Below are 14,258 nucleotides of genomic sequence, written 5' to 3'. Positions count from 1 at the left end.
TTCCTGATTTTCCCCCTTTTAAATCAATAGGTGTAATTTTTTAATAATTTTTCAGTGTTTTTAGTTCAAAAATCATTGTGTAAAATCTAAAAAATATATTTAAAAAGCTAAAAATAAACATTGTTTTAGATCTATAAAAAACTGAATATTCAGGGTTTTTAATCCAGTTCTTTTTATCCATTTATTTAAAAAAATCTAAATATTATATCTAAAATGGTCCGGCCCACATGAAATCGAGTTGACGTTAACGCGGCCCGCGAACCAATGCAAGTCTGACACCCTTGGCGTAAATGGTTGTCCGTCTCATTGTGCCCTGTGATTGATACTTATACTAACTACTATTTCAAAATATGAATAAAGTGGTACATACTGATCTCCATCTTCCGTACCACGCATCCTCGTAAGGGTTGCAGGGGTTGCCAGAGCCTATCCCAGCTGACCTCGGGTGAAAGGCAGACTACACTCTAGACTGGTCGCCAGTCAGCTGTAGGGCACACAGAGAGACAAACGACCATACGCACTCAGAATCATACCGCCACCAGTGGGAATCGAGCCTGCGCTTGCATAGTGAATTATAATCAGTTTTTGTATATGTATAAATTATATGGTATTGTGTTTTATATATTTGTTGCTGGGTGGCACGGCAGTTGAGTGTTTAGTGCGTCGGCCTCACAGTTCTGGGTCCTGGGTTCAAATCCAGGTCGGTCCACCTACATGAAGTTTGCATGTTTCCCCGGACCTGCATTGGTTTTCTCCACGTACTCCAGTTTTCTCCCATATTCCAAAAACATGCATGGTAGGCTGGTTACACAATCAAAATTGCTCCTAGGTACGAGTGTGAACGTGAATGGTTGTCCGTCTCCTCGTGGCTTTGCAATCGGCTGGACACTCATTAAGGGTGTCCCCCGCCTCATGCCCGAAAGTCAGCTGGGATAGGCTCCAGCACCCCCCGCGACCCTTGTGAGGATAAAGCAGTTCAGAAAATGAATTAATATTCTTTGCTTTTTCCAGAGGATTCATTTAATGCATTGGCTGCCATTAACGCCTCTCAACGTCTAATAGATTTTGATTAATACTATGTAAAATATAGGCGGCCCGGTGGAGGAGTGGTTGGCGCATCGGCCTCATAGTTCTGGGGTTCGATCCCAAGGGTAGCTCAAAGCCTTTCCTGGATCAGCCCTGGACATGGGACGTGCCTGGAACACCACACCAGGGAGGCATCCATGAGAGATCCTAATCCGATGCCTGAGCCAATTCATCTGGCTTCTCTCGATCCAAAGAAACAGCTGCTCTACTCTGAGCCACTTCTGAATGACCTTCTTCATTTTTTTTATATTATGAAAAATCGTCACTTGCTTTAACGAGTTAAATGTCCCAATTGTAAACTTTTGAATACTTGTCCACTGTATTGACTTCTGTCACATCAAGGGTTACTATTTAGTTTGGACTTAATGTGTCATTGACTTTTGTAAAGTGAAACACACACAATGTTCTCCTAGAGAAAGGAATAATTCATGCAAACCGTAAATTACATTTTATTTCATTTCAAAATCACAATTAAATAAATACTTTAAAATATATATTACAAGAACAATTCATGTTATAAGTTCACATACAGAAGAACATGCAGTAAACAAATATATGCAATCCTTTATCCATATTTCAAGTTTTGTTCCCTTCAGCTGTTTGTTATTCTAACATGCAGAAGCCCGATCGTTCAAACTGTTGGAAGGTGAGACTGACACAAGACCATGACATTTCATTTAAATAAAGCACTTTACATTGGTATAAAATGGTGACCATCTCAAAAGAATGAAAATGACTGCATTGATGCAAATTTACATGTAGAAAATGAATTTGGCACTGAAATCTAGCTGCTTTTTTTAACCATTCACAATCACCACAAGTCAGGCAAGGGAACCTCTACGCCATCAGTTGGTTCCATTTCATAGTTATTTCACCCGAAACAATGCCTCAGGGAACGCCAACTTTAAAAATAAAAACAATTCTGGTTGTGATGTCAAAACCAGAATGAATGGTCATTTCTAGCTTACTTGATCTGCCCTGGCTAGTACATGTTGACAGAATTACAGTACGGTCACACAGCAATAAAACAATAGAAAGCCTATGATTATCATGCAAAAATCTGCACATTTCACATTGTGAGACCCTTTACATATTTCACTTTGAGATGAGAAAACATTCTTATCATTTGTTTTGCTCCCGTCCATGCTTTATGGTTTACTGAATGTCCAAATTGTGATAAATTTGGAACTGCCCATTACAAAAATGAATATTGAAATATATTATTTTTCCTATGTAAAGGTGAAAATTACAAGTTCTGGTGCATCAGACTTTGCATGCTTTAATTTTTTTGCTATTGTAAGGTAAGTGTACATCAGTGGGGACAATGCAAGGTTTGAATAATTTAATGTGTGATCCCCTGTCCTAAAAAAAATCTCATAGCCTGGCCCTGGCACAATGACTCTCCCATTTGATTCACCACTTCTGCAGATCATCAATTTGTATCACATCCAACAGTGGAAATCACAGTAATGAAAAGACCATTCATCAATCACCACATGTTCAGTGCAGGTGAAAGCTTGTGATTCACTTATGTATTAAAATTCAGTTAAAAAACAACATGTAACACAAATATTAGATGTCTGTTTGTCTGAAACGGAAGACCAGCCTAGAGTTATCTGCCCTGAGTTCACTATGCCTAACTAACTATTATGTTTCTTTTGCTGATCGACGGGTGTTGAAACAAGCGGTTGACAAAAGAGGAGGACGATGATCAGGTTGGCTAGCAGAGAAAGCAGAGTGACACCCAGTGAGTTGCCAAAGGTGATGGGGAGAGAGTGGTCAAGAAGCCAGGAACGTCGTGATGTCATGTCACGCTCAATAGCCATTATTTGGAAGTGGGTGCCAAGGACTCCAAACACATGGAAAAGTTGATGACTGTGACCTGTAGAGGGGGGCACGACATAGGTTATTTTCATCTTTCCAGACGATTTACAGCAGGGGTGCCAAACTTCGGTCCTCGGCGACCCCTATCCAGTCTGTTTTCCATGTCTCCCTCCACCAACACACCTGAATCAAATAATCAGGATTGGTATCAAGCTTCTGAACATCTAGCAGATGAGTTGATCATTTGATTCAAGTGTGGTAGAGGAGGGAAATATGGAAAATAGACTGGAAATGGGCTCTCAAGGACCAGACTTGGCCACCCCTGGTCTAAAGAATACTCCATTCACGTAGCACATAAATATCACGTCTGAGGCAGGTTTGCTATTCCCAATCATCTTAAAAAAGATAAACAAACAAACAAAATATATGTATATATTGTGAAATTAGTATTCAAAGTATACTGTATATTGGGCGGCCAGGTGAATGACTGGTTAGCGCGTCGGCTTGCTGGGTGAGTGGTGTCGGCCTCACAGTGGGAGTCCTGGGTTCAAATCCAGGTCGGTCCACCTGTGTGGAGTTTGCATGTTCTCCCCGGGCCTGCGTGGGTTTTCTCCGGGTACTCTGGTTTCCTCCCACATTCCAAAGACATGCATGGTAGGCTAATTGGACTGTCTAAATTGCCCCTAGGTGTGAGCGTGAATGGTTGTTTGTCTGCTTGTGCCCTGCGATTCAGGGTGTCTCTTGCCTCTGGCTCAAAGTCAGCTGGGATAGGCTCCAGCACACCCCGCGACCCTAGTGAGGATAAAGCAGTTCAGAAAATAAGATGAGAGTACTGTGTATTACAAGTGAGAAAATCTAAAAGGTGCATAGGAGGCTTTTGTTTCGCCCGACCATGTTGACAGGTCAGATTCAATATGTGTTTAACTCAATAGGTTGAGTGATTAGGCCAAGGAATAGCTTTAATACACAGTAACTTGGGTTACATGGAAAAAGTCAAAAGTGTATGAAGTAATTACCAAGTTAATCTGACTCAAGAATGAAACAAATGTCAGTCTCAGATATGTCCTACCGATATAGTCGAAGCTGCCAGGCGCCAGGCGCTCAGGTAAGTGTGTCGCAAACAAGAAGCCAGTTAGGGTAGCAAATACAATGTGGGTTTTGTGGAAGACATTGGCATCGTTGTCTGTGCAGCCATCCCCTTCACAAAGAAACACCTGTGAAAAAGAGCATGAAGAAAAGACCGGTAAAGTTAAAATATCCAACTTAAAACTGTATATTTGCAGCTGATGTCTTTATTTATAATGTTGTAAATCATTAGTTATATATCAACCCATTATATTTCTACTCATGGTCAGTAAAGCAAATGTTACATTATTTTCCTCACAGGGTTATCTTGTACGTACTTCCTCATCCCAGGTACAACCTTCCACTCGGGCAAAAATAATTTCTAATATTTTATGGTACTCCATCACTTGTGCAAAAGGTGTCGCCTGTGTTCAGAAAACACCCTTTTTTAAATTACGTATGTCTACAAAATGACTGAAACCCTGCCTGATTACATATTCCTGCAACAATCAGGGCCAAAAGCAGTGTCCGGGCGCCCACTTTATAGCACTGATTTGATCTTCCTAACCAACTTGATGTCATTTGCCTGTGGAATTCAGCATGCGTTTCCTCATACTTTGTGTGATTAACCCCTTGGACTGAAGAAATTCAATTTTGGACTTATACATGGGCAACACAGTGTGGCCCTACCCTGTAGAGAAGAGGAATGCTGTCGAACAGGTAGGGGTAGGCAAAAGCAGCAATGCGTAATGCTTTTGTGAATCCTGGTCTCTGGCATTCAGGGAATCTGAAATTTAAAATATATATGTATATATATTTTTTTCTTCTTGACTGGTATTTCCATTTATAACAAAGTTGATTGAAAACAAAGAAACAATAAGAAAAAGAAAACTAACATTTATTTTAAGAAGGTTTATAATAACTTTCGCTGGCTGAATCCCTAAAATGATACTCAATAGGGATGAGGGGTCATATTTTAAATTGTTACCCCCCTATATGTTCTTTTCTTTCACATGCACATACAAGATTTTTTTATTTATGTAAAGTCAGGAGGTTTCTGTAAAACAAGTTTTGCCTCTGCCTAGTGCTCCAACAACTTCCAGCTAAAATAACAAAGGCAGTTAATCACTGTTTGGGGTTGGTTTCTTAAAAGTATATATGCCAAATCACCATGCGTTCAAAATCCCAGCAGGGTAAAAAAAAAAATCATACAGTTTTAGAATGTTTTTTTTTTTCTCCGAATGACAGTGGGTGGAAAACTAGTATAATTTTTGTCACATCGCAATAAAGAAAGAGTGAAATGGTTACCTGTTTACAAAGTAATAATTATGGTGAAGAATTGGTAATCCATGCCTGCCACAATACACGTGGGCAAAAAAAAGACAGTGAAGCATAGGTGTGCCTTTTGTGTTGACAATAGACCTACTAAAATACAAGAATGATCTATGTTTACTTTGAAAGTTCTTAAACCTTTTCATTCATTCATTCAGCTTCCATACTGTGCATGCTTGTAAGGGTCGCGTGGGTTGATGGCGCATATCCCAGCTGACTTTGGGCGAAAGGCAGACTACAACAGTCAGCCATAGGGCACACAGAGAGCCAGACAACCAATCACAGCCACAATCATACCAGCACCAGAAGGAATCTAGCCTGCGCAAAAGTTGCCAAATTTAAACCACTACATCATCAAGTGGCCTAAAAACATTATATTATTATAATCAGAGCTTAGTTCAAATTTAGCCGTTTTCCCTATAATTGATCCATTTCACAGTATCTTGAATCTTTTTATAAATTAAATTTTACATTAAACTAGTTTAAAGTGTACTAGCTATGCTGTCATTTTCTTTACAAGAGCTTTTGTGTCAAGAATAATGATGAAAATTGATAAATAGTGGTATTTAAAAGTTTGAGGAAGCTGTGTGGGTCCAAATGTTCATTCATCCATTTCCCGTCCCACTTATTCTCATAAGGGTTCCTGGAGCCCATTCCACCTAACTATGGGAATCAGGCACGGGACACCCTGAATTGGTGGCTGGCAAACGGCAGGGTACCTCAAGACAAACAACCATTCACACATACCTAGGGGCAAATTAGAGTGTTCAAACAGCCCTTTTGCTGTGTCTGTATTCTCACCCTCTTGCTACTGTGACAGTGAAATTTCCCGAATATGGAATGAATAAAGTTATCTAATCTAATCTATTCTACCAACAGGGTTTTTGGGATGTGGAAGGAAACCAGAGAAAACTCACGCAAGCCCAAGTAGAACACGCAAACACACCGGAAGATCCAAACCTGGGATTGAACCCTTGATATTAAGAACTGTGAAGCCAACGCGCTAACCTCAAATGTCAATGTTAATGTAAAATGTCGACCGAGCATTTCTTAGCATACCTGGAGTAGCAGGCCAGGCTGGTACATATAATCGAGTTAAGCAGAGAAACTGGGATGAAACTCTGGTGCAAGATGTTGTTTACCCACTTATCTGGAAACACGTATGCTGAATATGCAATTGCAGAACCTGAAATACAACACAATTATGTAATAAACCTCTTTGATAAACATGAATTAACAGTTTGAATCTTGTCTCTAAATTACAAAATGGAGATGGGGATTTCTTTAAACGACGCCAAGTACCACAAATAATAATAATTCATTCAATCATTTTCCGTACCGCTCATCCTCACAAGGGTCACAGGGTGTGCTGGAGCCTATCCCAGCTAAATAAAGACACCAGGCACGATGCACCTTAAATAGGTGGACAGCCAATCGCAGGGGACAAGAAGACAGACAACCATTCACACACACACACACACCTGGGGGTAATTTAGTGTTCAACCAGCCTACTTCGCATGTTTTATGGATATAGGAGGAAATCAGTGTACCCGGAGAAAACTCACACAAGCCCGGGAGAACATGCAAACTCCCCAAAGGAAGGTCCGGACCTGATATTGAACCATCTGCATTTATAAACATTTAGCGTATTTTCCGGATCATAAGTCACAGGTTTTGTTGCTGGGGGTGCACATATTCATTTTCCATGTTATTGTCACATTGAACGGCAAGATGGCGGTCTAATCTCAACATTGGTTTATCCCATCAGGGGTCTCCACGGCGAATCGCTACGATCGCCTGTAACTTATAAAAACAACTGAAAAGGGCTTACCAAAAAACTGCTTATAGTCCGAAAAACACGGTAATCAGCATTTTGACGGAGACTTGATAAGTATAACTTTGACAACATGTTTAGTATAGTTATAGAATATTTTAGTTTCAGTAGTACACAAATGCCTTATCTTACCGAGCTGTCTCTTTAGTAACTGAACTTTTGTAACGTAAGGTGGTTCTATTGTCTTTACAGTAGGCGTATCAGTGAAGTATAAACAATGCACTCACCCATGCTATAGAGACTCAGAGCTCCGTAGTCAAAATAAAAGCACATGTGCCGCGCCCGTGGCGACATACTGTTGAAGGTGTGAGCACAGGTTGATGCCAGTGGATAGATGCAACTGGAAATGATTAAGACCACCAAAGGCCAGATGAAGTAATGCTGCCACACAGTTTGCATCAGCACTACACTGACAAGTTTCCATAGGAAGTACCTGCAAGGAGGACAAACTAGTAAATGCAGTCATTCAAATATTTTTCAAAGTGGACTATAGATATTCTATGTCATATAGGGATTTAAAAAGGGGTGAAACAAGTACATTATTAATTCAAAGAAAACGGATGTGACAAAATTTCTCATCTGGTGGGAAAATTCACTCCTGTGAATGGCCAACTTTGATTTTTAAATTCACCATAACCCTTTCGGAAATAGTATGAGGTAAACCACCTACATCTCACAGTATATAACATTATACATTGGGATATGTTTACCCTCAAAGAAATTAGTCATTGTTAGAGATGCCAATTCATGGTCCTCTGCCTGGTGCTCATATTCAGCTGGGATAGGTTCCAGCACCCCCCGCAATCCTTGGGAGGATAAGCAGTTCGTAAAAAAAAAAATCATGAATTCAGGATGGACCGAAATTAAAATTCTTTGAAAACGAATATGCAAAAAAACTCAAACTGAAACCAATTACTATTCAAAATATCATTAAAATACTTTTTCACATCGAAATAAAAAACACAATTGAGCCAATTGCTATTAAGATTTTTTAAATGTTATTTATTAATTGCATATAAAGTTATTTACTAAAAAATTTCAATCTCTTGATAAATTAGTGACATTAAATCTCCATGTTTTTTTGTTTTGTTTTGTTTTCTACCATAGTTCCTCATTTGCATCGTACATTAAATCATATTCATTCATCTTCAAGTCGTAGGACAAACAGAGAAACAGACAACCATTTGCACACCCAATCATACCACCACCAAGGAGGAATCGTTCCCACGCTTGCCCGCACGTAAGTCAGTCGAGTGAACCCCTACACTAAAATGTATATCATATATTGTTTTATTAGTCATTTATTATTGCGATTGGATGGCCACCAACTTAGGGTGTCCCCCACCTGGTGCCGGAGGACAGCTGGTATAGGCTCCAGCACCCCCTGTGACCCTTGTGGGGATAGGCGGTTCAGAGAATGAATGAATAAATGAGTTATTGTGACCAGAAGTCTAGCTCTAGCATGAAATAACGATTACTCACACAATGGTTTGCAATTTGTTCCGAGGACACGTATGTCAAACATGCAATGAGTAGCACGGCCCATTATTTTGCAGGTACATACCAGGTGGGCAAGAAGTGGGTCCAAATATTAAGGGTCTCGTTGGTCAGCTGAAAGAGACTTAAAATACAATCCATGGCAGAACTATGGGGGTAACGGTACCCTGAGATTATGCTGTCCTCATGGAACTCCTCAAGAAGGAAACAGATAGCACAATTAAATTGGTTTAAAACATTTCTTTGGAACTCACAAATTATTCTTACAGAAACAACTTGACCCTGGACAATATATATATATATATATATATATATATATATATATATATATATATATATATATATATATATATATATATATATATATATATACACATATATACATACATATATACACATATATATATACACACATATACATATATACATATATACATATACATATATATATATATACATATATATATATACATATATATATATACATATATACATATATACATATATATATATACATATATATATATACATATATATATATACACATATATATATATATACATATATATATACACATATACATATATATATATATATATATATATATATATATATATATATATATATATATATATATATATATATATATATATATATATATATTACAGTTACAAATGTTTTTTTTAATTACCTAAATCCTATTTTGGAGAACTGCAGAATGTATCTATTCTGTAGCCAATGTAATATTCTGCATCCGAAAATAATGGTGATTGTTTTACTAAACATTCTTTCCTAATTATGGTCGCATACAAGAAGAAAAATGACTGATCTGTATAATTTCTAAACATATGTAAATCTCTGCTTTCCTTTAGATGCAATTCTCTATTGTCTTGCACTATTTAGTTTTTTGTTTCTAAAAGAATGCAACATGCAAGTTTTTAACGCAAGTAATTGTGCGGAATTGTTTTACAAGAAAATGCATCATATGTTAAAAACTTTAAATTAACAATTCTTTAAAAAATACTGCTTCTACACCACCGTTACGAATTTGAACTTGAACTCCTATTCAGTTGCTTCGCTTTGTTTTTGGTCTCATTATAAATGTACATTAAAGATAAATCAAACCATGATTGAAGTTAAAAAGTAAAAATTGTCCCCATGACAGATTTCATACCAATTTAACAACTTTATATTTCATTAAAGTTAGAGCAAACTTACTTCGGGCACTTGATTGATGGTGACGACTCTTGGTAGTTTAATAAGGCTGAACATGCTTTCTGCAAAGTGCTGCTATCTACTGTTTGAGAGTGAGCTGTCTTAAAGGCGCCAAGCCGGGTGTGTCTCGTGTCTTTATAAGCATTGTGTTGCCATGCCTCCCCATTGGATTTCTACTTTCACACCCAGTGAGAATACCTGAGCCACTCCCTCCTGCTTTCCCCTCCTCTTTCTTTTTTTACCTTTACAAGACCACATGGAGGAAATGTGCCCATGTTTGTGGCACATTGCCAAGAGGTGTTAAAATTCTGGCAAAAAAGGTTTGACTCTACTGAAAAATGCTTCAACTGGGCAATACATGACCTTAAGAAGTTGAATTGGTCATGTATGATCATGTTAAAAAATCCTTCCTCAGATGAGGCAAGGAGAAATGGACTGTATCTTGATTTGACTGTGGAGTAATGACAGCAGACAATGCTAATTTGTTAAAACTTTATGCTTTTGGTGTTTCTCTGGAGTAATATGTTAAACAATACCCTGAGATTTTTCTGGTGTTGAACATTTTTCAATTAGCACTGACCTACTGAGAAGAAGAAATACATCAATTTGAATTGGAGCCTGTGTATATTTTTCTCTAGGAATTAGTATAGTACTTGTTTTGTGACATCCAATAGCTTGACTCTTTTCTCTGCCATAGACGGCAATAGACATTAAATTCATTTTAAGTGAATGAATAATCACTTCCAGCCCCTCCCAGGTGGATGTTTAGTTCGGCCAATAGGTTTTTCGATATCAACTTCCCTCTTCAACCAACTAATACAACATGGTTTGACCTGAATTGACAGTGAATGAGTTAAGTTAATGATAACTATTTGACACATGCCCACATTAGTGACCACTGTCCCAGATATGGCTAATGGTTTAACCTAAATCAGGAGTGGCGAACTCTCGAGCCGCATGTTCTATGCTTCTTATCATATTTTGTTTATACCGTAGCCCTTTGCCTCATTACATGTTTTGCATTATATTTATTCTCTCTTAAAACACACTCAAATTCACCAGGGCCTATTAAAAGCAAATAATACATTATATATCATTATATGTTTTGTAAGGGGAAGAAAGTGTTATGGTAAATAATATGGTCTTACTTGTGTGTTTTTATGCGTGTGTATGTCTGTTTTGGTAGGTCACTGCTTGGTGTGGCTCTTTGACACTCAAAGTTTAATTTTTTTTGACTTTGTGTTTAACTAGGTCGCCGTCCCTGGCCTAAATGTTGATGAAAATTGTGCCATGTGACAAAATGTGATACTGCATATATTAGCATACGTACACAGTGTGCAAACTGGTTATACGAGGTTATGGTCTGACACCGATAATAAGCACATCACAATTCTAGGGAACTAATTTGAGCGCTATTGGCCAGGACAATAAGATGTCATTCTCTTTATCTCTCAGGAGAAACAACTCCCAAAGCAACACAGCAGTGTGGAGGGGCGTTATTTACAAATTACCAAGAGATGCATTACCTGCACTCCAATAGGAGAGTAACTCATTAAGTGGTTAAAGAAAGGCACAACAAAGTAAAAAGTAAACAAAAAAATACTGTTACAACAGCAAAAGCAAAAATGAGACAATAGATAAATACATGCAATGGTTGTAAAGTCATATTCATTAATGATGGTCATGAAAGAGCTGTATTGAAATTCTTGTCTTGACGAGGTACAAGATTTCTGGCATGTTTGCTTTGACATCGTTCATCACTGTTTTTGTCTTCTTCTTTTTGGTCAAAATAGGGAGATTTCTGACATGGAATAACCTAACCACGGTCGACAAATATTTAGAAGGTCAGGGTAGACAATGGATGGAAAAGGCTGATAGCTAGGGTTGCCATGGTAGCAACACAATTCACCTCTTTGACAAAATCAACTTAACATTATTAGGTTTTTTCCCCCTACTGTTTTAGTATGTAATTTTCAGCCAATGTGTGACTAATAAATTCAACGCCACCACTTTGCTTTGAGGGAGACTTTTTATTTATTTATTAGTTTTTTTTACATGTACCTCTTTTGTGCCACACGGTGTCAGCGTTGTCAAAAGAAACGCAAAAAAGGACATAAATAAGTCTAAAATTCACTGCCTTTGGGGCATTGTTTCTTTTGCCTGCCCTTGGTGAAAAGAGTGTATGATTGTGATTATAAATTGTTTGTCTCTATGCGTGCCCTACAACTGACTGGGAACCAGTCTAGGGTTTACTCTGCCTCTCGCTCAAAATCAACTGGGATAGGCTCCAGCACCCCACTCCCCTGACAAGGACAAGCTATGAATGAACGGTGTGGTCAATGCACTTTTTGAAGCACCTCTGGTTTGGCTATCACGGATAGGTAGGGAACCCCAATCATTTAATGCAGGGGTGGTCAAGTCCGGTCCTCGAGAGCCCCTATCCAGGCTGGTTTTCATGTCACCCTCCACTAACACACCTGAATCAAATAATCAGGATTGATATGAAGCCTCTGGACAGCTTGCTGATGAGTTGATCATTTGATTCAGGTGTGGTAGAGGGGGGAAATATGGAAAACAGACTGGATAGGGTCTCTCGAGGACCGGACTTGGACACCCCAGCGCCTAACCCTAACTCTTACCCTAACTCTATATCTAACCCTAAGCCTAACCCTACCCCCGATTTAATGTATTACGTATTTAAACATCTCATCTCATTTTCTGAACCGCTTTATTCTCACTAGGGTCGTTGGGGGTGCTGGAGCCTATCCCAGCTGACTTTGGGCCAGAGGTGGGGGACACCCTGAATTGGTGGCCAGCCAATCACAGTGACATGTAGTCAGATTGGGCAAGTGAACAAAGCCTCACTATAGCCTGCCTGGCTTTTTCTTGTCTTTTGCAGATGAAAAGCAGAAGAAAATTAAAAAAAACATTAAAAATAAATAATGATTACTACATTAAACTGTTCCATTTTAGTGCTATTTGCGTGCTTTAAATTGATTTTCTTTTTAAATCCAATCATTTCAATGATTTCATTATCAAAATAGTTGAATTTGCTGATATTTCACAGACTTTTTCATATATTTAATGAAAGTTTATGACATTTTGTCTTTATGGATAATTTTAAAAAAGTAGATAGGAAAGTATATATACACACAGAGGGCACTGTTGATACTCATCGCACTTGGACCCTGATCACATTTGTTCCATCACTGATTCCACCAATACAGAAGATAATAGCAAACCATCCATCTCAGCTTTTCCCTTCAGGGGGCCGCCACCACAAAATAGTCGTTTCGCTTGATACATTTGACACAATTTTGCTTCACATAGCCTTCCCAATGCAACCTGCAAGTGGGAATCGAACCAAGGCCTGGTAATCGTGTCCTCAGGCGTCAAGAGAATAACAATATCAAACATCATTGTAAAAAATGACAAGAAATCTCTGGAATCAATAAAAGACAATCAGAAAAGTCAATAGAGAAAAAAAGTGCCTGGAGCAAGCAACTATATTGCATCATTACAATTGGAGAAGTCATAAAACAATAAATAGAAACATTCATCTATCTTTTAATGCAATTATGTAATGTCCAAATTAGTGCTCAAGTACATGAGTGACTAATGGTTGTATTCAAAATCTGTAATTATCTGTCTTACCCAGACTTTTTATTTTCAGTTACACCCTTCCTAAGAAGAGGAAAATACTCTCACCACATATGCACACACTTATGCGTGGTGACAAATTGTGTCATTTGTCTATAAAATTGTTTATAGTTATGATTGTCGGCAGTGTTTTTTGGGGGGGAAAACTAATAATCAAGTGGCCTGTGACCATAGCCAGGAAGCCATTTTGAGAGGCACACCTTAAATATTTTTGGTTTCATGCTTTCTGCTGTTCACATTTCCAGGCAGTGAACACACCGCGAACCTACCATCATAGTCACAGTGAAGCCAAGTTCTACGTACAGTCATATTTCCTGGTTTTAGCTTCCCAGAGACTTTCCTAATTCAACGTTATTTCTGTTGCTCTGCTTTTCTACTGTAGCACAACAAAAATAATTATATTATATTGCTGGGGATCACTAGAGCCATCATGGCATTGCACCGCTCCTCCTAATGTCCTTCACCATTTATTAAGATGTGGTCTTACCTGACATCATATTTTTGGAACTGGGTCTCGTGAGTCTTGTGTTTTGATAATTGTTAACGTTAACAGCAGATGGCACTTGTATCATTGCTGTTAATATTCTGTTAAATACAGGAAATAAGAGTTATTTAGTGTTTTCGTTAGTGACAGAAGAAATTGATGAGGATGAGCTATTTTTGTTCGTTAAGAAACACTTTATAATGAACAACAGCATGCAGAAAACCCACATCAGAGCAGAATAAAAAGCAAACTCCTCTCACC

General features: G+C 38.2%; 1 protein-coding gene across 1 annotated transcript; it reads right to left on the bottom strand.

Annotated features, from left to right (window-relative positions):
* Positions 1-1,515: 1,515 nt before the first annotated feature.
* paqr5b (progestin and adipoQ receptor family member Vb) lies at positions 1,516-9,990 on the bottom strand. The gene is made up of 7 exons (XM_077594823.1): positions 9,857-9,990; positions 8,706-8,833; positions 7,369-7,574; positions 6,367-6,493; positions 4,666-4,762; positions 3,980-4,124; positions 1,516-2,968 (listed from the first exon to the last, which is right to left on the bottom strand). Exons 1-7 carry the CDS (start codon positions 9,908-9,910, stop codon positions 2,727-2,729), a joined length of 999 nt encoding a protein of 332 aa, XP_077450949.1. The 5' UTR covers positions 9,911-9,990; the 3' UTR covers positions 1,516-2,726.
* Between the last annotated feature and the right edge of the window lie 4,268 nt (positions 9,991-14,258).

Source organism: Stigmatopora argus, chromosome 2 (genome assembly GCF_051989625.1).
Source record: "Stigmatopora argus isolate UIUO_Sarg chromosome 2, RoL_Sarg_1.0, whole genome shotgun sequence".
Lineage (NCBI taxonomy): Eukaryota > Metazoa > Chordata > Actinopteri > Syngnathiformes > Syngnathidae > Stigmatopora > Stigmatopora argus.
Note: the sequence above shows the minus strand (reverse complement) of the source record. Positions and strands in the feature narration are given on the sequence as shown.

Bases quoted from the DNA above. Each gene is read 5' to 3' on its own strand.
- paqr5b (XM_077594823.1), bottom strand. From the start codon at position 9,910: ATGTTCAGCCTTATTAAACTACCAAGAGTCGTCACCATCAATCAAGTG. The intron at 6,494-7,368 runs GTGAGTGCATTG...GTTGTATTTCAG, and splicing joins TCTGAGTCTCTATAGCATGG to GTTCTGCAATTGCATATTCA. The intron at 4,763-6,366 runs GTATGCTAAGAA...TTTAAATTTCAG, and splicing joins AGCCTGGCCTGCTACTCCAG to ATTCCCTGAATGCCAGAGAC.